This window comes from Podarcis raffonei, chromosome 4 (genome assembly GCF_027172205.1).
Source record: "Podarcis raffonei isolate rPodRaf1 chromosome 4, rPodRaf1.pri, whole genome shotgun sequence".
Classification (NCBI taxonomy): domain Eukaryota; kingdom Metazoa; phylum Chordata; class Lepidosauria; order Squamata; family Lacertidae; genus Podarcis; species Podarcis raffonei.
The window spans coordinates 80,865,583-80,888,475 of NC_070605.1; the positions used below are offsets into that span (position 1 = coordinate 80,865,583).

Consider the following 22,893-nt stretch of genomic DNA (forward strand, 5'->3'; position numbering starts at 1 on the left):
AGGCCTGCGTCTTCAGGAAAGGGGAGAAGTCCACCTCGAAATCCATAAAACGAACTTATTGGCACGGCTTACAAGTCAGTCCCTATCTGGCTCTCGCCGGGGTAGAAAGAGAAACAAGAGGAGGGAGATCTCACTGCGCCATAAGCTGAGTTTTTCCCCCCCAGAGGCGCCTGCTTCCCCGAGCAGGTGCTGATGGGGCAGAAGTGACTGCAACATAACAAACTCCCAGAGCCTAAGCGGTGAGCAAGAAAGAAAGAGGCGATGGAAACAAGAATTAGGCATAGGGTGAAGTGGGGGAGACTCTGGGAGGAAGAGTAAAATAGGAGGAAGTGCCTCCTAGGCTCCTCAGTTAAAGCGAAATGGGGCTTGGCGCGTAATAAAACAAAATAGCGCTTATATAAGGTAAACCGATTTCTCCCACTAAATCACGCCACGCCGGGGAATCCTGGTGTCACACGACGCCAGCTTCCTTCCGACGCCTTTTCTGGACTCTTGAGCTCCCACTTATCTGGACTCTGAGCAACTCCGTGGGCCGCCTTGCCCCTGGCGAAGGGTATGGCAATGGGGACCGAGAGACAACTAGCATTGCGCGCAGAATTCAGCCCCCCCTTTCCTTCCTCTTGTTCTTCTTCTCAGGGGCCCGATGCGGCTTGGCGAGAGAGCTGGGAAAGGGCAGATCGGTTGCCACCAGCCCCCGCCATCTCCCCAAACTGCTCCCCCAACCGCAACGGCGTCCCCTGGGGGCCCATTGTGCGACCGTGGCGGCCCGCGAGGCCTTGGGGCCGGCCCTTCACGCTTCTCTGAGCAGATCTCGGAGTGTTCCCGCCTCCCACTTGGCCAAGATAAGATCTGAACGGGCCAGGGAGGGCCCAGGATGCGCAGTGGTCCATGGCCTTGCTGGACCTCCTCCTCCTCCTCCTCTGCTGGGGGGAAGGGATGCTTGAAAGTAGACCTGATGCTTGTTTTTGGGAGAGGTGTTGCCAGTTCTAAGCACTCGGCAGAAACAGAGTTGCCCACCCGCAGCCCTAATCTTCCAAGCCAGCGCAAATCAGCAGGTCAATGCCGAACGTTTTGTGATTTAAGTTCTGGGTTTGGGTGTTGCTTTGGCTTTTCCCAAAACCCTGGAGGGAGAGGGTGGAAAGGCTAGATGCAGGGATACTAAGCGGCCGGCCAGCAGCTCCCTCAAACCCTCCATTCCCCATCCTGTGTTTCGCTCTGTATACACTTTGCTAAGTGTATCTGGAATGACCTCCAAGCAGTATTGAAAACGGTGCGTTCAGTATAAATGAAATCTTCCATACACCAGAAGCAGATCCGACGATCAAATCAGAGGGCGAACAATTCTCTATCTCAAAATGAAAAATAAAGCATTTAAATCAGGAAATCGTTTAAAACTTTATGTAGTTTTGCATATTAAATTATTCAGGCATGTGGCTTCCCAGGAGCTCTAATTATTTCTTCTTAAAAATAAAATAAAATTAAAACCCTTACATTTAACTGGTTGCGTTGTGGTTTTTTGAACAAGGTTTTATGAAGGTTATTATTTGACCTGCTTCTCCGCGGAAAGAAAAAACAACAAAGCAAATACATGCACATAAGAATAACAAAAGCACCGAACAAAGTCAACTAAATGAGGATAATAATCATTCTGATTCTGGGTTATGGAGTGAGGCGCAATCTAACCAAAGACATTGATTTGATTGAGAGAGTTAAGCACACGTTTAAATCTAAACCAGTGAACATATAACGCATTTTAACTTCGCCTAGACTGTGTTGCTAATTATTATAATAATAACAAGAATAATAGTAAATTTTGAAAAGTTTTGTTGCAGTTCATTTGAACGTGGGTGTTAGTTGGCACGAGTTAATAGTAGCGCTGTAGGCAATAGGACACCGAGGGTTAAGGAGCAAGCAAAATGACTTTAAGAACTCCTCTCCCCAAACACAACAGAGAATGTGAAGTCCTTTTGGTACTCCTTCTGCCTCTCTCTCTCTCTCTCTCTCCCGCCCCCTTCCTTCCAGAAAAGTTGTTGGCGCTATTTGCATGCAAAGAGAAGCGCAGATAGCTTTCACAAATACCTGGTGGTTTATTGCATTTCCAAAAATCAGACCTCTGTGTGTGACAACAGCCAGTTAAATGAGTGGTAACTGGAAACCCTAAAGGATTGCTCACATCTCATATATATGTATAGAAATTTGGATTGGCACACACACTTCGCCAACATCTGTGGGCGCATGTACATTGAAGAAACGGGTATGGTTTTTCACCGATGCCCGGTTGCTGGTATTTTCCTTTGTGGCAAACCCCTTATTAAAGATTGAGCGGGAGAGGGAGAAAAATGCACAAGTCCAACATCGATTGGATTGCTGTAAAAGGGCAGGATCTGATACAAGCAAACCACACACTCGCCCAAAGAGCATGGCAAGGGTTCCCACCCAGCTTTCAGACGCCGGTCTGCAGAGCTAGGGAGTCAGGAAAAGAGGGCCTAGCAAAATATCAAAAGGGGTGAAAGGAAGGCTAAGAATAAGTTGTATTGCAGAGACCAACAGGGTTATTTGGGAACGAAGGTTGGCGACCACTTCCAAGGATGAGTAATTCAAACGAATATGGAAGGCTGAGAATGGGGAAGTTAATCCCCATAAACCATTTCTAGCAGAGACCGAATAGCCCAGCCTACAGGCCTTAACAGATCACTTCGATAAAAGATCCATTGAAACCCAAGGAGCTTACTTCCAGGTAATGTGTTTGGAGCATGTAAGGAGCAGTGCCTGCCATCTGCGGGTGGTTTTACTCTGGAGTAACCTGGAGCACTCCCAAGGACTTCAAAGAAAACCAACGGTGGCTGCTCCGGGGCAAGTTTTTTTTCGGGAGCTGCAGCCAACTGATATACATAAATGAACACAGGGAGCCAATTACTCATTTGCTTTGCTCTAAGCTTTGTTTCCGCTCTGGACTTCACAGAGTCCTCTTCCCACCCCAACCCCCCCCCCGCCTTCGTTCAATAGCCATAAATAAAAAAGCTGAAACAATAATTGTAAAATGTAGCCTAAACTGTGTCTTTACTGTTATATCAAGTTTAATATCGACTTCCCACTTCAGAATCAGGCAACGGAGAAAGTCACTTTAAATCAAATTTCTATGCAATTAAACAACATTAGGATATCCGTACAAACAAATGCATCATTTTAGTGTAACAGCATTCACGGTTCAAACAAGGTTCCTTGGTATTCCGAAGAAGAGAAGACAGTGCTGGGACAAGAGATAGACTCCCCACCCCACTCCACCCGCCCAAAATTGTGGCTTTGTTCAGAAACAGTTTTTGGTAGTTTTTATGTCTAATCAGTATTCAGCATCATAATTGTATCTAGCCTAAACATGGTGAGTCCAGTAATGTTGGAGTTATATCTAGCCTTAGGGCCAAGAAGGGGGAGAGAACCGTCAAAACCTATTTAAAACCGCTTCACTAACTTAAGACAGAAAACTTAGTACTGTAAGCTAGATGTTTCAATAAGCCCGTGCCAGAAATAAACAAAATAAACAAGGAATGCTATGGAAAGTATTTTAATCGGTCGCCTTCCTTAACAATACTCAACAGATATTAAAATAATATCCAAACTACACCATTAAAAAAAAAACTTTCTCCCCCTTTTTGTTGTTGTTCGCGATCACAGAAACTGTGAAAAGTCTAAACCCAAATAGGGATTTGTGTGGTTGCTGATCTTATTATATTTCACGTTATATTTATACATATAGTCAATTTCCAATCTCTAGTTTTTAAGGCATGCCATGAATTAGTACATTTTGGATTTACTGGTTGCACTTTCACTTTGAAATTGATATAACTCAGAATCGAACGCATCTTTAGAGTTTTATTTGTTTTCCTTTTTTAGCGGAAACGCCTTTTTAGTAAACTATATACACATTTATGAATTCCCTTGTAACGCCTAAAATTAATTAAAATTATTCCACAATGCATTTACAAGAAGAAGAAAAAATACAAAAAATAGTTAACAAAAGAAAAAAATGCAGACGTAATAAACATTTACAAAATCCAGAATATTGTTGCTGGTTGCAAAAAAATAAAAATGTTTTTATAAATAAACAAAATAAGAAAAAATAAAGAACCCCGCTTCGTAAGAACTACAAAAAGAAGAAGAGTTTAAGCGTGGTTTTGGATTTGCATCCCTTGGTACTGTGTTATAAACGAGAACAGTTCTCCCCAACATCTTTGCTTTCCTTAGGCAATAAAAAGTCTTCACAAGAAGCGGCTCAAAGAGTGACCAGTTAGTGCTTCTGTGTGGCAGAAAAGTTGGCGTCGCCTAGATCTTTGAATAATTAACAATTATAGTTATGTCTGTCTGTCTTTTTTGCCCTCCCCCCGCTTTAGCAAATATAAACGCATTGTGGCTCCTGGGTGAATGATAAATACTGTACAAAAAAAAATCTCAGTTAAAACACAGACGGTTTGTCTAAAACCCAACAACAACAGAAGGAAAATATAACAACCCAACTCCCCCCCACCCCCAGTTTCAGAAACTAGTCCTTAGGGTAGAGAGGGAGGGACTGGGGGGGCAGCATTAGAGCAATCTGTTACCTTCTCTCTTCATTATCCTCACCATTAGGAATATTTGTTATTATAATTATTATGATTCTTATTACAACGTCATCAAAACATTTCCTCTCTCTTTCTTGTTGTTCTGTACAAAAGGAAGGGGGCGGCGGGGGGTGGGTCTGGGAAGATGGGCAGCAGTGGCGAGGGGGACGAGGGGGCTCCCAGGAGAGAGCGCGACACCCTCCACTGCGCCCCCGCGCCCCTTGGCTGGTCCGTCCGTCCGTCCGTGCGCCCTTCCTCCCCTCGGCTCAGATGTGCGTCAAGGGCACCGTGCCGTTGACCCCCGTGCTGGCGCTCTGATAGTGCTGTGGCAAGGAGTGCAGGCGGCTCTGGGCAGCGGCGGCCGCCGCCGCGGCTGCCGCCGCCGCCGCCGGGTCCCCTCCTTCTCCGCCGGGCAAGTACATACTGATCATCTCTCGCAGGTCCCCAGGGCACGGGGCCCGCGAGTGCGCCGAGGTGACGGGCGGGCTGACGCTGGGCTCGGACTTGACCAGGGAGCCCAGCGCGCCCAGCGCCCCGGACGAGGCGGCCGCCGCTGCCGCGGCTGCAGCCGCCGCCGCCGCCGCCGAGTTCTGGTGGGGTTGCGCGCCGTAGGAGATGCCCCCGTAGGCCGACGGCGAGGCGCTCATGTAGCCCTGCGAGTTGGAGATGGGGCTGTACTGGAGGGCGCCCATGTCGTAGCGGTGCATGGGCTGCGGGTTGTGCGGGTGCGGGTGGTGCGCGTGGGCGTGCGGGTGGGCGCCGCCGCCCGGGTGCTGGCTGTAGGCGAGCTGCGCCTCCTGCATCATCGCCGCCGCAGCCGCCGCCGCAGCCACCGAGCCCGGGTACGCGCCGTTGGCCCAGCCGTTCATGTGCGGGTAGCCCCCGCCGCCACCTCCTCCGCCGCCGCCTCCCCCGCCGCCGGGGCCGCCTCCGCCGGGGCTCTCCAAGCGCTGGCCCACGCCGGCCGGGCTCACGCCGACGCCCATGGCCACCGGAGGGCCTCCGCCGGGGCCGCCCGCGCCCAGCAGCCCTCCGGCCAGCGAGTACTTGTCCTTCTTGAGCAGAGTCTTGGTTTTCCTCCTGGGCCGGTATTTATAATCCGGGTGCTCCTTCATGTGCAGCGCCCGCAGCCGCTTGGCCTCGTCGATGAAGGGTCTCTTCTCGGCCTCCGACATGACTTTCCACTCGGCGCCCAGGCGCTTGGAGATCTCCGAGTTGTGCATCTTGGGGTTTTCCTGGGCCATCTTCCGGCGCTGGCCCCGAGACCAAACCATGAAGGCGTTCATGGGCCTCTTGACCCGGTCTTGGTTAGCCTTGGGGCCCCCGCCGCCGCCGCCTCCTCCTCCACCTCCTCCCCCGGCTCCGGTTTGGCCCGAGAGGTTGGTGGTGACCTGGGCTCCGCCGGGGGAGTGCATGTCCGTCTCCATCATCATGCTATACATTCGCGCAGCTTTCGGGGGCCACCAGGCTCCACAGCGTCAAAACATAGAGCGCAGGAAGGCGAAGAAGCGGCGCGCCGAGGAGAGCGCACGAGCGGGAACCGACCAGGAGGACGAGTCCGGGCGGGAAAGAGGAGGTGCCGAGGAGAAGTAAATTATATAAGAGTTCACCACGACGGTCGAGAGTGAGGAGGGGTGGTGGTGGCGCTGGGGTTGGGGTTGGGTAGGGGAGAAAGTTGTTTTCTTCTTGCGCTCAGAGAGGAAAGCGCGAAAGCGCGCGCGCGGGAATCTCCTCGGGCGGGCAAAACTTTCTCCCTCTCCAAGAGTGTTGCGCTCCGGTTTCTCGTCCAGCTGGATTCAAAAGCGGCTCAAACAGGTGCCGGGCGGAGGCTTGGGGGGAAGAAGCGGAAGACGGCGCCGGCGAAGAAAGTCTGGCCGATCCACTTTGGCGAGGCGGTGGCGGGGAAGTGCGCGCCCGGGCTCTCTCGTCGCTCTCCTGCGTCCTCGGCTCAGCACACGCGCGCCTCTCTCCCGCACACACACACGCGCACACGCAGGCAGCCGCGCTCCCCTCCTTCTCGCGGCGGCTGAAGTGATCTAATGCGCGCGCCCCCCCCTCTCTCCGCTAACTTCCACAGCGAAAGAGAGAGAGAGAGAGAGAGAGTTGAGGGAGGGAGCGTGTGTGACTCGCATCCGCTGGTCCCAAGTGAACAGAGGCGAAGAGACAGGAAATCCCCCTCCCCCTCTGCCGCCTCCACCACGCGTAAAAAAAAAAAAGCGGGAGGGGGGGAAATAAAAGAAAGGAGTAATTAAATCACAAGAAAAAGAGGGAGGAGGAGGAGGGGGAGTGAGGGAAAAAGGAAGAAAATAGTAAGGACGCGCGGGAGGGGGTGCGAGAGCGAGGGGAGGGGGAAGCCAAGAGCTCCCAGGCAGGCAGCAGAACTTGCACAGTAATTTGTTCTCTGTGGTTTCCCTCCTCTAGCCCGGGAGGAATCGGGAAAGGAGGAGCAGCCGAGAGATACCACGAGAGAAGAGCCCAGCAGCCATACACCGCGCACCGAACGGGGATTAAATTAGTTTGCCTTGGCCAATCGGAGCGCGCCGGCGGGGGATTATTTGCATGGCGCACTGAGGAGTGACGTCCGGAGGTGAGAAGTACAAACTATTATGGAACTGGCGGGGAAGGGCGAGGGGGGGGGAGCAGGGCGGGGATGGGGAGCCTTCGGGGAGGGGCCACGAAAGGGGTCACACACAGCCACCAGGAACGCGGATAAATAATAAAATAACCCGAACCGAACTAAGCGTCTACTAGGAAGCAAAGGCCGTAACGGAGAAAAATAAAATAAAGTTCCGAGGGTATATATATGCCAATTCGAACCGGTTCAAGATGCGCTTCACCCCAAAAAGATTATTTGAATTTAAATCGCGCGCACCCTGGTGTCCGCCTGATCTTCTGGAACCGTGGCGTGTTTAGCTGCAAAGAATTCATTTCGGGGGAGGGAATAGCAGCAGCGACAGACGTTTTTGGGACCGGCAGAAGTTATTTAGTTTTTAAGCTACTGGACTTTTTCAACCTTGTAAAATTTCCTTTCTGCTTCTTCTCTTCCTTTCCTGTACGGAACTTTTTTTGTTTGTTTCCTATGCCTTTTGTGCTTGCTGAGAAGGAATATAATTTTCTGCTAGTGTATCTTGACGCGCAGGTGTTTTCTGGGCGGGTGTTGTGTGTAAGAATCTCACCAAAAAGACTCTCCGATCTTAGCTCACTTGGAAGAAAGTTCTATTGAGATCAGTGGAACTCTACTTTGAAGTAGTATCAACAATGACTTATGGTATCTTAAAGATTTATCGTGGCATAAAGTTTCGTGAGTCATGAGACAATGTTGGGCAATTTTTAAGGTGCCACGAGACTTGTCCTTGGTGTTCTGCAATATATAACAGGGTTACCTCTCTGGGAATTATTTCAAATTAATATGTTTAGGATGGGGATGTATGTCAACTGTTTAAAATCTGAAATCACTATTTATAAAATGTAGTAGGCTGTAGTAGAAGCTGCTTTGAAACTACACTATAAAACATTCAGGTCGATGCTAAGCATGGTTATTCAGGTGAGTTCAGCTAGCCCCATTCCCAAGTAAGGGCCTAGAGGTTGAAGCCTAACTAAGAATATTTATTGTCATTTATGTCCCATGGACATCAGTGTGGTTTACCTTTGGGCAATTTTGGAACGGGATGTTTAAGAAAGATACTAATGGAACGGGGGTGTTTAAGAAACGTAATGCTCGTTCGTGTACTTCTTGGTCCTCCGTCAAGATTTCTCAACTTCCCAATAGGAGACAGGTCTCCAAATAGTGAAGATTGTTTTAAGAATGGAGAATTGACGCCCCATATCCTAGCACAATGCTTGGAACAGAAGTTCTTTCCTGTAGATGCCAATGGAATGTGCTTCCTTGTAATGTGTGCCAACCTAGCAGTTCGAAAGCACACAGTGCAAGTAGATAAATAGGTATCGCTCCTGCGGGAAGGTGTTTCCGTGCGCTGCTCTGGTTCGCCAGAAGTGGCTTAGTCATGCTGGCCACATGACCTGGAAGCTGTACACCGGCTCCCTCGGTCAATAAAGCGAGATGAGCGCCGCAACCCCAGAGTCGGTCACGACGGGACCTAATGGTCAGGGGTCCCTTTACCTTTACCTTAAAGTGTGGCTCAGATTACAGGCATTGTACCTACAGAAGTTGATGAGAAATCTGTACAAAAACTCATGGGTTTCCAGGCGCCCAATCTCAATCAACAAACCCCTCCAGCTTACATGCCATGTAAAGGGGACTGTCCTGATTTTGGAAGGAAATCCCAGTGGAGATAACTCTGTGGGTCTTACTTTCTCACTAGAAATAGCGAGGGGGGGCAGGACTTAAAGAGATCAGTTTATGTTTCTGCCACACATTTCCCCCGCTTTTGGAACTGATTCATGTATATATCGTTCCAGAACAGATAAGCTTTAGGATTCCATAGCAAGATCTTGAAATATATGTAGCTAGGGAGATCATTCTCCCTCATTTGAATATGTTTCTTCACCTCTGTTGACTTTTGAGAACTTCTGGCCCCCTCACTCTAAAACAGAATTGTATAACAAACAACGCTTGAATTGAAAATGAAACATTAAGAAGATACTTCCGTTGAATAGGGTAAACTGCACTTTTCCCTTGACTCCACGGTTTTCAATGTTTCCCCCGCACCCTCTTTATTCTTTATTTTCCCCTATCATGTATATAAGTATGATGATAACAACTTTAAGATGCATCTTGTGAAGTGGACTCTAATCCATGCCACAATACATTTGTTAGGATTTGTTGGGTGTTTATTTCAAGAAGTCAACAACCCGACTGTGTTGTCTTTGCTGCAACAGGGCTATCAGAAATGCATTGATATGTTATGCTTCCAAGCGTGGTAAGAGACTGCAATTAAATCAGTCGCAGTTACTTTATATACCAGTAAATATTCCAAACGCGTAATAACCAAATCACCAGCAAAAGGTAATAGACCAAGACACCCTCTTGACTCCTTTTCATAGAATGACACGTTAACTAATCCCCAGGGCTGCGTCCGTCCAATCTCTCTTCCCCGCCCATTTCTTCTGCAAAATGTTTCAACTTTAAAGGGCTTCTCTTATAATGCCTACGGCCATCCTTTCATGCTGCCTGTCATCTTCATTTCACACGACTGGACGCTAAATTGCCAAAAGTGCATCGTAAAAGTCTGGCAGGTTCTCTTGAGGTATTAGCTTTCCTGGGCAACAGTCTACTTCATCAGATGCAAGAGTACAGACCTTGGACGTAGCGCAACATCTGTTTGGCAGGCGACTGCGCTTTCTCTCTCCTCTCTCACCGAGGAGGTCCACAGTAAAAAGCAACAATTAAAAATAGTAGAAGGAAAATGAAACAATACAGAATATACAGAATATACAGAAACATGAAATAACTGCGAACTCATTCCCTAACGCTGTTAACACCGGTCTACATTCACAATAGAATCGAGGCCATCCGTGGGCTCAGAAACTGCTAACCAGGTTATGGCGTTTCAAAATCAATATCTGAAGCTAAAGAAAAGAAAAAACAACTCTCGGAATAAGACCTGGCACACGTCTTCCCCCTTACACACTAAAGGTATGGGGCAGGCCCCCTTAGGTATAGCGTGGTGTAGTAGACTAGGACCTTGGAAATCTGGGTTCAAATCCCCACTCAGTCATGAGGTTCACTGGGTGACCGTGGACCAGCCTGCAAAGCCAAAACCACTTCAAAGAGAACAAGATCTAGATTTACACGCGATGGCTCAGAAGATCGATGAGGCGCTGAAGTTTATCCTCTGCAGCCAAATGCCACTCTAGTGCAGAGGGCACTCCAGGGTAGCGGAGTATTTAACACAAGGTGCCACTAAGTGTGGCTGTTGTTTTTAAAATGTCGCTATTGAACTTGCTACTGCCACTGCCTAAAATGGGGCATGGAGAAGTCCTCAGGACGTTGATTCGAAGCCACCTGAGATCAAGTCTGGTGGGAACCATATTAGACCAGTGTGGTCAGGGCAGAGATGCCACTGGCCCTCTTGTAGCGTGTGTACGTGTCCGCTGGAAGAGATTTGAATCAAACGAACAGCTAACTAAGGAGTGGACAATATTTTTTCCTACCTTTGGACCTCGGTAGCCAATTACAGACAGATTGCCTAAGATTTGACTTGAGAAATGCAGCAATAAATATAGAACAGGATTTCTAAATGGCCGCCTGTCTCTGTCGTTACTCACTGAAAGGCTTGTCCTCTTTGGGCAATTGGTGTAGAAGTTGTGTAATAAATAATAATAGTTAGTAATTGTTTAGAAAATATTGAGTGCATTTATGGGGCAATGAAGCCAATGTCGTCGATGTAAACACCCACTCATTCCATCAATGTAAAGCGATACAGGACGGAGTCCAATCTAACCCACACAGTCTTGGAAGTAAACTCGCTCAATAAACTGGGCTTAACTTCCGAATAAACATGCCCACAACCTGTTTATTGAGCAAAGTGCGTCTCTCATTGATCCTCACAACAGGCTCATGAGGTTGTGAGACAGCCGCCCTTCCCGTTTTACAGACGAGAAACTGAGACCCGAAAAGTTCCTCACAGAGCGAAGCCAAACTGCCTGTTATCTGGCTGCTTCGTGTAAAATGGCCATTCCCTGAGCATTTACTTCGAAACAAGGGTGCCAACTAGAATAATAAATGGGGGGGGGCGGCGGCACGTAAGCACCGCCTTGCAAAATCTGTCACAGGATGCGGCACACACACACCTGAATGCCCATAAACTTTTGGGGTGCTTAGCCCCCTCAAATATTTTATTGGGGGCCCTAGGAGTTGGCTCATATGCTTCGAAAAATATTATTAAAAAGCACGGAACATACTCTTGAGTAAGCATGCATGCATGCGACCAGGCTGCAGAATTCGGCCATTCGTTTATCAATACGGATACCTGGCATTACCCCCAGGTTGCCTTTTGAGTCAGTTTAAACTCTTAAATAACATATCAACCAACTTTCCAATGCTGGCAGTCAAAATCTTTGGCGTGGTAGAGGCTACCACGGGGCCAAGGCTAGGAGCGCTCACCTTGGATGGCTGCACATGTCTTTTTGCTAAGCGGCAGGGGACTGACAGCTCTTGCGCGTGCCAAGTAGGCAGCCGGTGTGGTTTGGCACCTGGTGCCGAGATCCCTACACGGGCAAGATCCGAATGCATGGACAGTCTTTAGACCTGCCTTGGAAGCAGTGTAACTTGCTCCTGTAGAAAAGTGGTCCACACCATCCGCACGACCGTGTGTGTGTGTGCGCGCGTGTGTGCGTGTAGGGCCATTTGGCCCAGGACCTTAAGCTCAAAGGTGGCCTCAGATTTAGGCACGTTAAATTTTGGGTAAGTTTCACAACTTATGTTTATGCACATTGAACCAAAATGCGACACACACTTTCTCAGCTTGAAAAGCAGGTGCTGATTATCTCTGAGGTTTCGCTCTGTTTTGGGTGCTTTTCCCCGCTGCTGCCATCTTTGTTTTTATTATCACAGAATCATGGAATTGTAGAGATGGAAGGGACTCTGTGGATCATCCTAGTCCAAACTCCTTGCCATTCAGGGATAGGCAGCTGTTCCATGCGGGGATCGAACTTGCAGCCTTGTTCATTATCAGCACGGCGCTCTCTAACCAACTCAAACCTCGAAACAAAATAAAACAATTCCTTCCAGTAGCACCTTGGAGACCAACTAAGTTTGTTATTGGTATGAGCTTTCGTGTGCATGCACACTTCTTCAGATACAGGAAAGCTCATACCAATAACAAACTTAGCTGGTCTCTATGGTGCTACTAGAAGGAATTTTTATATTTTGTTTCGACTATGGCAGACCAACACGGCTACCTATCTGAAACTACAACTCAAACCTGGAAGTGACTCGGACCTCTCTAGACCTCTGAAAGGGCCTGACCACCCGTTTATAGCTGGAGGAGTGCAACCTTGAGTTTCAAGGCTGCGATCCTGTGCATAGCTTCCTCCGAGTGATCCCCCACTGACCACGGTGAGGATCCGTCCGATCCTGGAGGGGAAGGGCCGGCGGAGTTGCGCAAGTGCCTTCCACCTTGTATGACTAATCCATCAATCCTGGCGGCTCAACCCAGTGACACCCCCCCCCCAAGTCTAGCTGATCTGGTGGGGAAGATATTTTTGTTTAGATGCATGCAAAGAGGTTCGAGACTGAGCTGCAAGTGTTCATTTGCCGGTGGTGTCGCCTGGCTGTTTCCAATGTGTGGCCTCTTCACAGTGAAAGAGCTGGAGCCTACAAAGTTTCAACTAGGGGGCACAGCCAGGTGAGCCCCCCCTCACCTCGAAGGAGAATGTCCATCCCTCTAGGAACCTACAGTGTCTAGCCAGGCAGTATACCCTTTTTAAAAGGAATGCTTTAAAAAGTGTTTCTTTTCTTTCTTTTTTTAAAAAACCAAGTAAGGTGATGTTATGCCAGATGTGCCTATCTGATGAAAACGACCGTTTGGTTTAATTTAGTGTTAGTTTATTAGGTTTACATATCGCTTCACGCAGCCAGAGGCGCCTGGGAGCCATTTATAGTATTAAGATGCAAAACTCACAACCATTTAATAAAGTAATACATTAAAAACAACAACCCTAAAACAGGACAAAATAGCCACTGGCGGAACAATTCTGGTGGCTCAAACCAGAATTTGGTGGGTACTGCAAGAAAAAGTTCCATCCGAAATGGCTAGCCAGCTCGTTGTGGGGGTTGCTTGGTGGCGGTGATTTTGTTTGGTCAGGTCGGAAGTATAAGGACCCTGGGCATGAAGCAAATCCGGTCCATTGGGAGCAAACTGCTCTCGGAAATGGAGGCCTCCTTTTGGTCCAGATCAATCCAATCCAACAATCAAATTCGGGATTGTTCTCAGGGTAGCTCTACTTATGTTTCCCTGGAACTTTTAGCGATACCGCTGGTTTGTGAGTTGCACCTTTGGTGAACCAGCCCACTGAGTAACCCCTGGAGCCACTTTGGCGGCAAGATCTCATGGTCAAGATCATTTCTGGAAAACAGCTTGAAAAAGACGGAATATTCCCCCCTCATTCCCTCTCCCCCCGTTTGTTTTCTTCTTCTGAGAAACAGGCTCGCTCGCTCTCCGAATGAACATTGCCTACATCATACAAGGCCTGCTTCACACGTGTATGGTCAGCACGGCCCCTAAACATGACAGCTGAACGAGTCAACTAATTCTGCGATTAAATTCTGCAGCAAGGGGCGTCGAAGGTGGGCGATCCAGGCTGGTCTGAGGATACCTTAATTTCTTAAGTTTTCTGGGAGATCAGGAGGGCGACTCGCAAAGGAAACTCCCCACACCCGCCCCTCTCCCACCTCGCCGACTTTGCCTGCTGCTTTTTGGGGGCTGCGGCGCAAAGCGCGTCCAGCTGGGGAATGCCGTTTGCGCTTCCTTGGCTAGCCAGGAGCTGGCGCTGCGCACGCTGGAAAGGCACCGGCAAGTCCCCTAGGAGGAAACGGGGGGAGAGGAGGAGACCCTTCTGGAGAAGGAGCGCCCGACCCGAGGCTGCTGCGAGTGAGCCGAGGGACGGGGGGATCCGGGCTCGGCAGCGCAGGCTGCGATCGCCGTCTGCTGGCTACACCTCGGCTCCGGATTCTGCAGCGGGGGAGTGGGGAAAGGGGGTGGGGTAGGGTGTTTGAGGACTCCCTGCTTCACGCCACTGGGTCCCCGCTGGCTCCTGCCCCGATTCCCCCACCCTACTCTACTGCAACTGCCGACCGAGCGCTTTCTCCGCTCTCTCGCGCAGATTCCCCCAAGTCAACCCAAAGCGAGTCTTCTCAAATTCTCAATTTCATTTTGAGAAGCGTGTTCTAATCCACTTAGCAAAACACCTAGGGGGTTGACACACGCTATCTAAGCAGGGCCAGTCGTGATCCTCATTCTCAGCGAAGAGTTTCAAAACTCACAAGCTATTTGTGATTTGGGAATCTTTTCCAGAAGGTGAACCTGTTCTTTCCCTTTCACCTTTCACAAAGGCTTCCCACTCTGACGGTTCTCCTGCAGATTCCTGAGCCCCCTCTCACCCCCGAGGCAAAGCGGCTATAATGTTGTTGTTGTTGTTGTTGTTGTTGTTGTCGTTGTCGTTGTTGTTGCTTCCCAGCTCACTGGGTGAAAGCGTTTGGAGAATCTCTGGAGCTTTCGAGTCGGGGCTCACCCCTGTGAACAGTGCTCACACATATAATTCAAATTTCACAGCTGACCTGTTCTGAAAAACCTCAATCAGCTTCTAATTGAAGGGAAAACAAAATATTGCTTCCCTACAGCAGAGCTAACGATTTAATCATTATATCAGACATTATAGCTTTTAATTAGGCTAATGCTGATACTGTATGGAAAAGAGATAATTCAACACAGTTCTTGATGGATTCTGTAATTGGGTTAACGGAGGGAGCAGTTGAGGGAAGAGACGTCAATAATATTCAAGCCGCGTCTATAGCTACCACCAGGTTTATGAATGAAAGGATAGAAACGGGGCGGGGGGAGGCAGAGGAAAGGGCTGAAACTTCGCGCAGGAAATGTTTCTCTCCAACCTGCCCTGTGCCGCCCCCTGGAAAGTTCCCGAGGACGAAATGGAGTCACCGGGAGGACCAAATTCTGGTCACTCCCAATATCGGGACATCTTTCTCCTCGGATCTCGAAGTCCCTGCAATTGGTGTTTGTTTTCTTCGCGCTGGGGTTGAAATGCAACCCCGCGTGCCTATCAGCGAGACGTGAAGAGCAGCTTCTCCACGTCGTCTGCCCACATTTTGTCATTATCCCTCGACAAAACTGACTTGCTGTGTCTCGCAGCTGAAGAGAAGTTGACATCTCTGCTCCCCGAAATCTAGGGGAAAGCGTTCCCTCGAGCGACGCGTTTGGTCTCCTCCTTCAAAAGGAAGGAAAAGCGAGTGTATATAAATAACCTCACATTTGAGGTAATACGAACAGGAGCGACTTGGGCGCATCGGAAAGGAAGTGCCCACGCCTGTGGAAACTGGAATTGGTTTAAGATCAGTTTCCCTTTTCGTAGAGACAAAATTCAGCTGCGGATTCTTTTTGCATTTTAGAAATTATTATTAATCGCCAAAGAGGGCGAAGGGGCGCTGACTTTCCTTCTTAATCCCCTCGTTCGGGACTGAAAATAATTAAAGACCTGCCCGCTACATTGAAGCGAAATTAACAACAACGACAAAAACAGTTTTAGATGAAGCTATGAATCTAATTACAATATCCAGAGGAATGCTGTCTAGTAGCACACATGGATTTGTGCTTTCTGCCCTGTAATAAAAACAACCAGCCGATGTTTAGATGTTGTCGAGCCAGCTAATACACTTCCCTCCCAACCACCCGCAATTCGGATAAAAATCTATTTTCCATACATTCTGGGGCAGCTTGAGAGCGACTGGCTAAGGAGCGGCTGTTCCCACCGCCTCCAATTCTGCTTGGCACGTTAACATTAGAAAAGACAAGCAAGGCTACAACGGTGGTTTTCGTTGCACGAATATAAATGGCTACATTACAACCCGTATTTTGAGCCGCAATTATGGCAGAGAACGAAGTTGGCGATCTCTGCGCACAAAGGGCCCCTTCTTCTCGGGGGCCCGGCGCCCGGCGCCGTTTGAAGAGGCGGGTTTGCTGGGAAGTTGGGAAGAGGACAAGCCTGGCGCTTTTTGCAGACGCTCTTCCCTGTTCTGGGAGCGGTGTGCTCAGCACGTGTAACCAGGCCTGAACCTTCCAATGGGTATCCTGGAATGCAAGTTCCCCCTGCAAGGTTGGAGCACACCCTTTCGTCACGCTTTATCAGGGAGAGAGTCTTTTATAAGCTGTTTGTTTATATTATGCCTTAACTAGACTCCCGGCACAATATTGTTTTGAAAGAGAAATATTCTCTATTGTGATCCATCCTTGTCTTATTTTGTCAGTAATTACAGCAGAATTAAACGGGTCATTGATAAAGTTCCATTGACACAAACCCCTGTAATTAACAGTCTGAATGCACCTTAAAAAAAAAAAACATTCCTCAAGAGTTGTAATTTTTGAGTCTTTGTGTTGTTAAAGGGATACACGTATAATAGGAGAGGACCAGAATTGCTTAGAAAGAGCCGTGGCTAATTCCGGATTCCACCTCCCCCCCAAACAAAAAAACACACACCCTCTAGACAGCCCAATCAGTAATGCTTTCTAAGCTCTGACTGATCAGAAAAACACCACCACCTTTAAGACTAATAATAATAACATGAGCAGAATAATATATATATATAGTGATTTATAGGATTCAATACCCCCACCCTGTTGCAACGATATTGTTGTGACATTAAATGTTTCAGACTCTCATAGGATGGCACGCCTTGAGTAGGAAAATTAAGAAAACAACAACTATATTGTAAAAAGAACAAAAAAAAGCCGGGTACTTTTTAAAGGACTGTTATTGCGTCCCGTTCTCAAGGATGAGACACGACCACTGCTTTGGAAGGAAATGCCAGGGCAATTTCGAGCACTGATGCCTCGCACGAGGTGCCATCGAACCGCATTTCTGTAGCCTGCCTGGCCGGCCCCTCAAAGTAGAAAAGACACCCCTCCATCAAAGTCCAGTCAAGACAAACTGATAAGGAAAAACCTCCGACTGAAGGCAGGAGAAGTGAGCTAACTCCTCGCCGCTGCCCCCTGTCCCACCGCCCCTTCCCGCTTCCAAGCCATTCCCTGTTATTGCAAATTAGATTAACCACCCAGGCTTCAATATACATCTGACACGGGGTTCACCGGAGAGCGGAGGATCATCCACTCCAATCTCTCTCTCCCCCCCCCATCGGAGCATCTCCCATAAATTACATCTTGTCCTTTAATACACTTTTCTATGAGATTAAAACATCACTCTGACACGGTTTCCAGTCACGCAGCCGCATCCCCCAAATTACTTCGAAAAACAGCAAACAAGGCGAGACATCTAAATAATCTCCCAAATGCTGTTTCTGGACGTTTCATTATGCGCAGAGGGGAATGCACCCCACCTCTGCGCCATTTAATGCCGTTAACCTCTCCTTTTACGAGCAGGAGTCGAGTTCTGGGGAGTGAATCTTGTTTTCTTTAAGATCAGGGTGGAAGGCGATTGTTATCCTAGTCTTGGTATAAGCTGGAGGTTGATCAGACATAGTAGGAAATTAATAATAATAATAATAATAATAATAATAATAATAATAATAATAATAATAATATTCTGGGCTATGTTTTTTGGGCATGCTTAAACTTTCTGATGTGACTGTTTTTGGAAGCTTACTCTTCGAGTTAGTTGCTCGTCCTATAACTTCCCTGCAACTCATCCCTCGGTCCTCCAAGCCCCGCCGGGCGGGGAAGACAGGCTTTATGCGCAAAAAATGAGGGTGCTACTCCACTGAGACTGTGGCCCGGATAGATGCCTGGGCCACCGGGCTCTGCAGCTCACCCCGATGCCCCCTTCTCTCCATTTTCGGTCCGCGTGTGTGTGTGTGTATCGAATTATAGTGGGGGTGGGTGGTTCGGAGGGCGGTTGTTTTGGGGGACATCATACCGTGGCCATGACACTTGACCTTCCGAGTCCTTCTGAGCTCGGTGAAATCGAAAGGCAGAGCCTAGGAAGGGTTACTGGAGAGCCATATACTGTAGTACAATCTCTCTCGTCCTCCTGTTTTCTACCTCTCTCTTTAAGCTGCTCACTTAGGATATATTCAGCTACACACACACACCCAAGATTATTCACATCAGGGATCCAGTCCTTTTCCAAATCAATTTTTATGAAGGAATGTTGCTACTTTTTCTGCACTTCAACTCAGCGAACTTCCTTTGGGCGTCGGTGGGTTGTTTTTATTCGTTTTAAAATTAAGCCCGCAACCAGCATCTGCGGGATGCGCAATCTAAACAATTCTTTGGAAACACTCCCCTTTTTTTAAAAAAAAAGAAGTTATTTGGTACACACTGATGCCCTAAATGGTTTTTAGGCTTCTGGTAGAGCAAGACAGGGGAGGGGTGTGCGTGTGTCCACGCGAGATAGGGGAGGGGTAGCAAACTCTTTCCCTCTTCCACTTCTGTTCCCTCTCAGGACTCTCTCCTCGAATTATTTAATGTTGAGTTTGTTCTGGGATTTGGCCCCAAGACACCTCACCTAGTGACACCGCGGAGCCATTCACGTGTGAAAGTAGCTTTTGGAGGAATAGCCCTTATGAGGCTACGTGATGCGAACTCCTTGCTATCCGATTTCCGCCATACCGTTGGCAAGACACGCTTCGGACGTCCAGAGAATCCGGGACTAAGGCGGAGCTGGGCATGGCTTACCCAACACCTTTAGATCAGAGGGTGACAGCCTAAACGCAGGTATGTTTACCTGCAACCAAACCCCGCGGGGTTCATCGGCCCTCCTTACCCGCAAAGAAGTGGCGCGTAAAAATGCAGCCTCAGCTGCGATGGGGTCGCAGCACAAGAAATACAGCACAGTGAAAGTCTATGTTGTTCCATTGCTCCCTCCCCCCCTTTTTTGGACTATAACCCGCATGGAGTAAAATGGATGAGGCGAAGTACGCAAGTATAAACAAATAGGTTTCTAAACGCTGCGTGCCAGCTTTAGAGTTACGCAGAGCTCTGCTTTCCAATCTTCTTGATGAAGAGCTCTGTGTAGCTAGGAAGGTCGCTTCCGCCCAGAGGGCCTGGAGAACGCCGGGCTCCACTTGCTCTGCGTTTCAAGACAGTTCGATTATCTAGAACCGAGCTGGGCGGCCTTTTCCTCTTCCTCCCGCATCCTCACTGACTGTGTGTGACCCTATGATGCTCAAGTAAGTGCGCACAGGATTGCGCCCTGCTCGGCCCATTTGACACTGCGATCTTTGCTCTCAAAGCCGGCGCAGACGTTTTGTCTCTCTTCCTTTCTCCTTTCCTCTGCCCCTCTTCCGTTTCTCTCTCTTCTAGGTAGGCTATCAGGACACCACTTTGCCCTTTGAACAAAGAGGCTTTCAAGGCGACCCCCTCCCCTTCTCCAGGCTGCCCGGGGATCAATGCGCTCAAACGGGTTTATAATGGGTTAATTGACTGAAGCTGCTATCACATTTAAACACCTGTTTCTGCCAGGAGCCAGATCCGTTTTCTCCCGAGACTGAGTGGTGCTCAGATCTCCGGCTTCTGGCGGTGCCTCCTGAACCACCTCCCTGGTCCAGATTCCCCCCCCCCCAACCCGGTTCAGCTACCTCCGGCGAAAGCGGGAGAAAACTCTGCGGCTGGAAACATACAGCGTCTTTAACGTGGTGGGTTTATCGATTGAAGGGGTCTCCTCGTCTTTTGCTCAAGAAAACCTAACGGGATTGGGATTCAGCACGAAGGGAAATAGATTTCCACCGGCCAAGAGGTCGTGTCACATTCTGGGCGACCCTCAGGTTACATGAAAGTGTGTGTGTGGGGGTTCCTTAACCTCTCCCATCACCTCAGCTAAAACTCGCTGGCGACTGTTTGCGGCGTTTTCATCAAAGAACTGTAACTAGGTTCTTTAGAGCCGCGTTTCCTGGGAGAGAGCCGATCCCAGAGTAGGCAAAGTTTCTTTCTGCCTTGGGTAAGGCCGCGGGGTCACGCAAAGCCGAACAGCTTCTGCTTTCTTCAAGCCTACCCCTCCCCCCGCCATCACACCCCGACTTCCCACGTGGACATGTCAATTGCCGCTCTCTGCCCAAATGGAAACCAACCCCTGACACCAAAAAGTAGCCCGCCTGTATCCCTCCCTCCCCCTCGCAGTTCCCTTGCCCGGGGAGAAAATGCGTAAAAACCGAACAAAATTTAAGTCGGCTTGCTGAGCTTCCACCCACCCTTTCGACTGTCCCGCTGAGCTGGGGAGTGGGCTGTGTGTGTGTTTGTTGGAGAGAGAGAGAGAGAGAGATTCTCTCTGTGTATGTGTGGGGTGGGTCATTTATTTTTTAAAATCTTTTATCATAAAAGTGAAGGTCCCCCTCCCCTCCCCCGCTCGTCACGCATCTCCACATGGATCCCCATCGATCAAGCAGCAACGGAAAGCTCTTTGGAGCCTCTCGTCGAGAGTTGCAAGCGCGCCTCCCCCTCAGGAAACTCCTGGCGGAGCCCCCTCCCTCCCCCTTTTCCCTCTCCCACCCCCCCACCCCACCCCGCAGGGCGACCCACCCACCTTCCCCCCTTCCAAAGTTAGAGGCACACTTACAGTTCCAGCTTTCTTCTCTTCCCCCCACTGCGGAGAGGACAGCAGGGCAGGGGCGCAGCCTCTCCCGCAGGGCAGCGCAGGGCGAGTTGCCTTGGCCACCTTCCTTAGCGCTCGGCTGGCTGGCTGGATCCCTAGGCGGGCGCAAGCGGTGCGCAACGGCTCTGGCTTTGGCCCCGGGGTAACCGACCCTCTTCCTCCCTCGCTTTAACTCTCTCTCTCTCTCTCTCTCTCTCTCTCTCTCTCTCTCCCCAGACCCACACCCTGCCCATGGCAGGTTCGGCAACCGCTGCGCCCGGAGCGCCGAGCAGCGGACGCGCAGACACTCATTCACGCACACCCTTCTCTCTTTCCCTCTCTCTCTCTCTCCTCTTTCTCGCTCCCTCTCTCTCTCATACACATAGAAGACCGCGCTGCACACACACACACACACACGGGGAGAGAGGCTGGGAAATGAAATTTATTACTGATACCAAAAAGAGGAAGACTTTCAAGACAATTTCAAGTTATTGTTTCTGTCTGGAGAGGAGGGGGGGGGAGAAACCAAACAAACCCGAGCAAGAGCGAGCGTGCGAGCGGGAAGGGCTTCCCCCCACTCCCCGCTTTTCCTTCTCTTCCTCACTCATCCCCCCCTCCCAACCCTGGAACATAATGAAGCGCTTTTGTGTGGCGCGGAACAATACCAAACAAGTATTCTAATAAATAGCCACTTTCCCCCTCCTTTCCGCGTCTCGACGGTGAATGGAACCTAGCAGTTGCTTGGAGAGCAGCTGGGACGCGGCGAGAAGGGAGGTGGAGCCCGGGCATCCCTTGCGCGCCTGCCCGGCTCCCCCCCCCCAAATCCCCGCTCCGTCTTCTGCGCACACCCGGGCGGATCCTGGCCCACTTTCTTTGCTTGCGCCCCTCTCCTCCGAGGCGCCTTCCAGCGCGCGGCTTGGGAGCCGGAGTTGCTCCATCTACCTGTCTTGCGCCTTTTTACCTCGTGGCAGACTTATTGGAGACCGGGCTCCGAGGGCTATCCTTATCTCGTTTCGTTTAGGATCCGAGCTTAAGATCCCTTCTTCTCCCCTCTTTCCCCTATTCTCAAGCGTTTTGCGCCCGCTGAGAGCGGATCCCACTTTCCCTCGCGCGCCCTTCCGCCTGGAAGGGAAAGTGATTCGGTGCCCCTTTCCCGCCTCCCGGAGGGCTGGCTCGGCAGGGGGTTTCTCTCCCCCTTTCTTTCGTCCATTAGGGCTACTCTGTGTGTGTCATCCGGCTATCCGCTTAAACTTTTCATTCCTCTTTTCCGAAAGCCTCACCAAAGGCTTCGCCACCGTTTGCACTATTAACATTATTCTAATTCTAAAACTTTTCTAGTTTTCTTATTTGGGGGAGTGGGTGTGTACTTCTGAGGTTACTGTCTGCCGCCCCTTTCTTTAAGAATAGCGAATGTGCAGTCTCGAGACGGAATAATAATAATAATAATAATAATAATAATAATAATAATAATAGTATTTACTTCCTCCCCTCAAGTTTTTTTTTGGGGGGTTGGGGTTGGCGGCGGCATCCTTCTGAGCTTATTCTCCCTGCCCCCCCCCGTCCTTTTCCCTAGCAATAGGGGATGAGCTGCGTCCAGACTGGCTAGTCCAATGGACACCAAACACCCGCTGCGCCGGCTATGCCAGGATAGCGCTCTTCTGCGCCAGTCCCAGTCCCGGATGCCGCTGTTCCTATCAGTCGTGCGCGCGATCTATGGGGACACGGGTGGGGGCGGGGAGACTCCCCCACTTCAGGCAGGCCAAGGATGCACGGCGTCGCTGGAGAGGAGGGGCGGCGTCCTCCTTGCCTCTCCCTTCCCTCTAGTTTAACCCCCAAAGGACAGTATCCTAACGGGAAGCGGCATCTTGTTTTGCGCGCCGCAAAATTGTGCCTTTGCTCGTGAAGAGACCCCAGCAGGCATCCTCCTTCCTTTCTCTCCTAGCGCGGTTTCATCTCTCAGGCGGTTCTCCTGACCTGACCTTCGATGAAAGTGGGCACCGTTCGCATTCACACGTGCGCACAACCTCGCTGGGGAAATATTTCTATCTATAAAATCCAGTCAAAACACCCAGATCGGAAGTGG

The 22,893-nt window shown here is 49.7% G+C and overlaps 1 protein-coding gene and 1 long non-coding RNA gene across 2 annotated transcripts in view; both read right to left on the reverse strand.

Annotated features, from left to right (window-relative positions):
* The window catches only part of LOC128411872 (uncharacterized), a 46,706-nt gene extending 25,485 nt beyond the window's left edge, over nt 1-21,221 (reverse strand). Inside the window, exon 1 of the long non-coding RNA XR_008329945.1 lies at nt 20,796-21,221. This is a non-coding gene — a long non-coding RNA (uncharacterized LOC128411872). The remainder of the gene's footprint in view (nt 1-20,795) is intronic.
* SOX1 (SRY-box transcription factor 1) lies at nt 3,054-7,157 on the reverse strand. The gene has a single exon (XM_053384407.1). It carries the CDS (start codon nt 6,035-6,037, stop codon nt 4,862-4,864), a length of 1,176 nt encoding a protein of 391 aa, XP_053240382.1. The 5' UTR covers nt 6,038-7,157; the 3' UTR covers nt 3,054-4,861.
* Nucleotides 21,222-22,893: the final 1,672 nt, after the last annotated feature.

Excerpts from the sequence above, each read along its gene's own strand:
- SOX1 (XM_053384407.1), bottom strand. The coding sequence starts at position 6,037 with ATGTATAGCATGATGATGGAGACGGACATGCACTCCCCCGGCGGAGCC.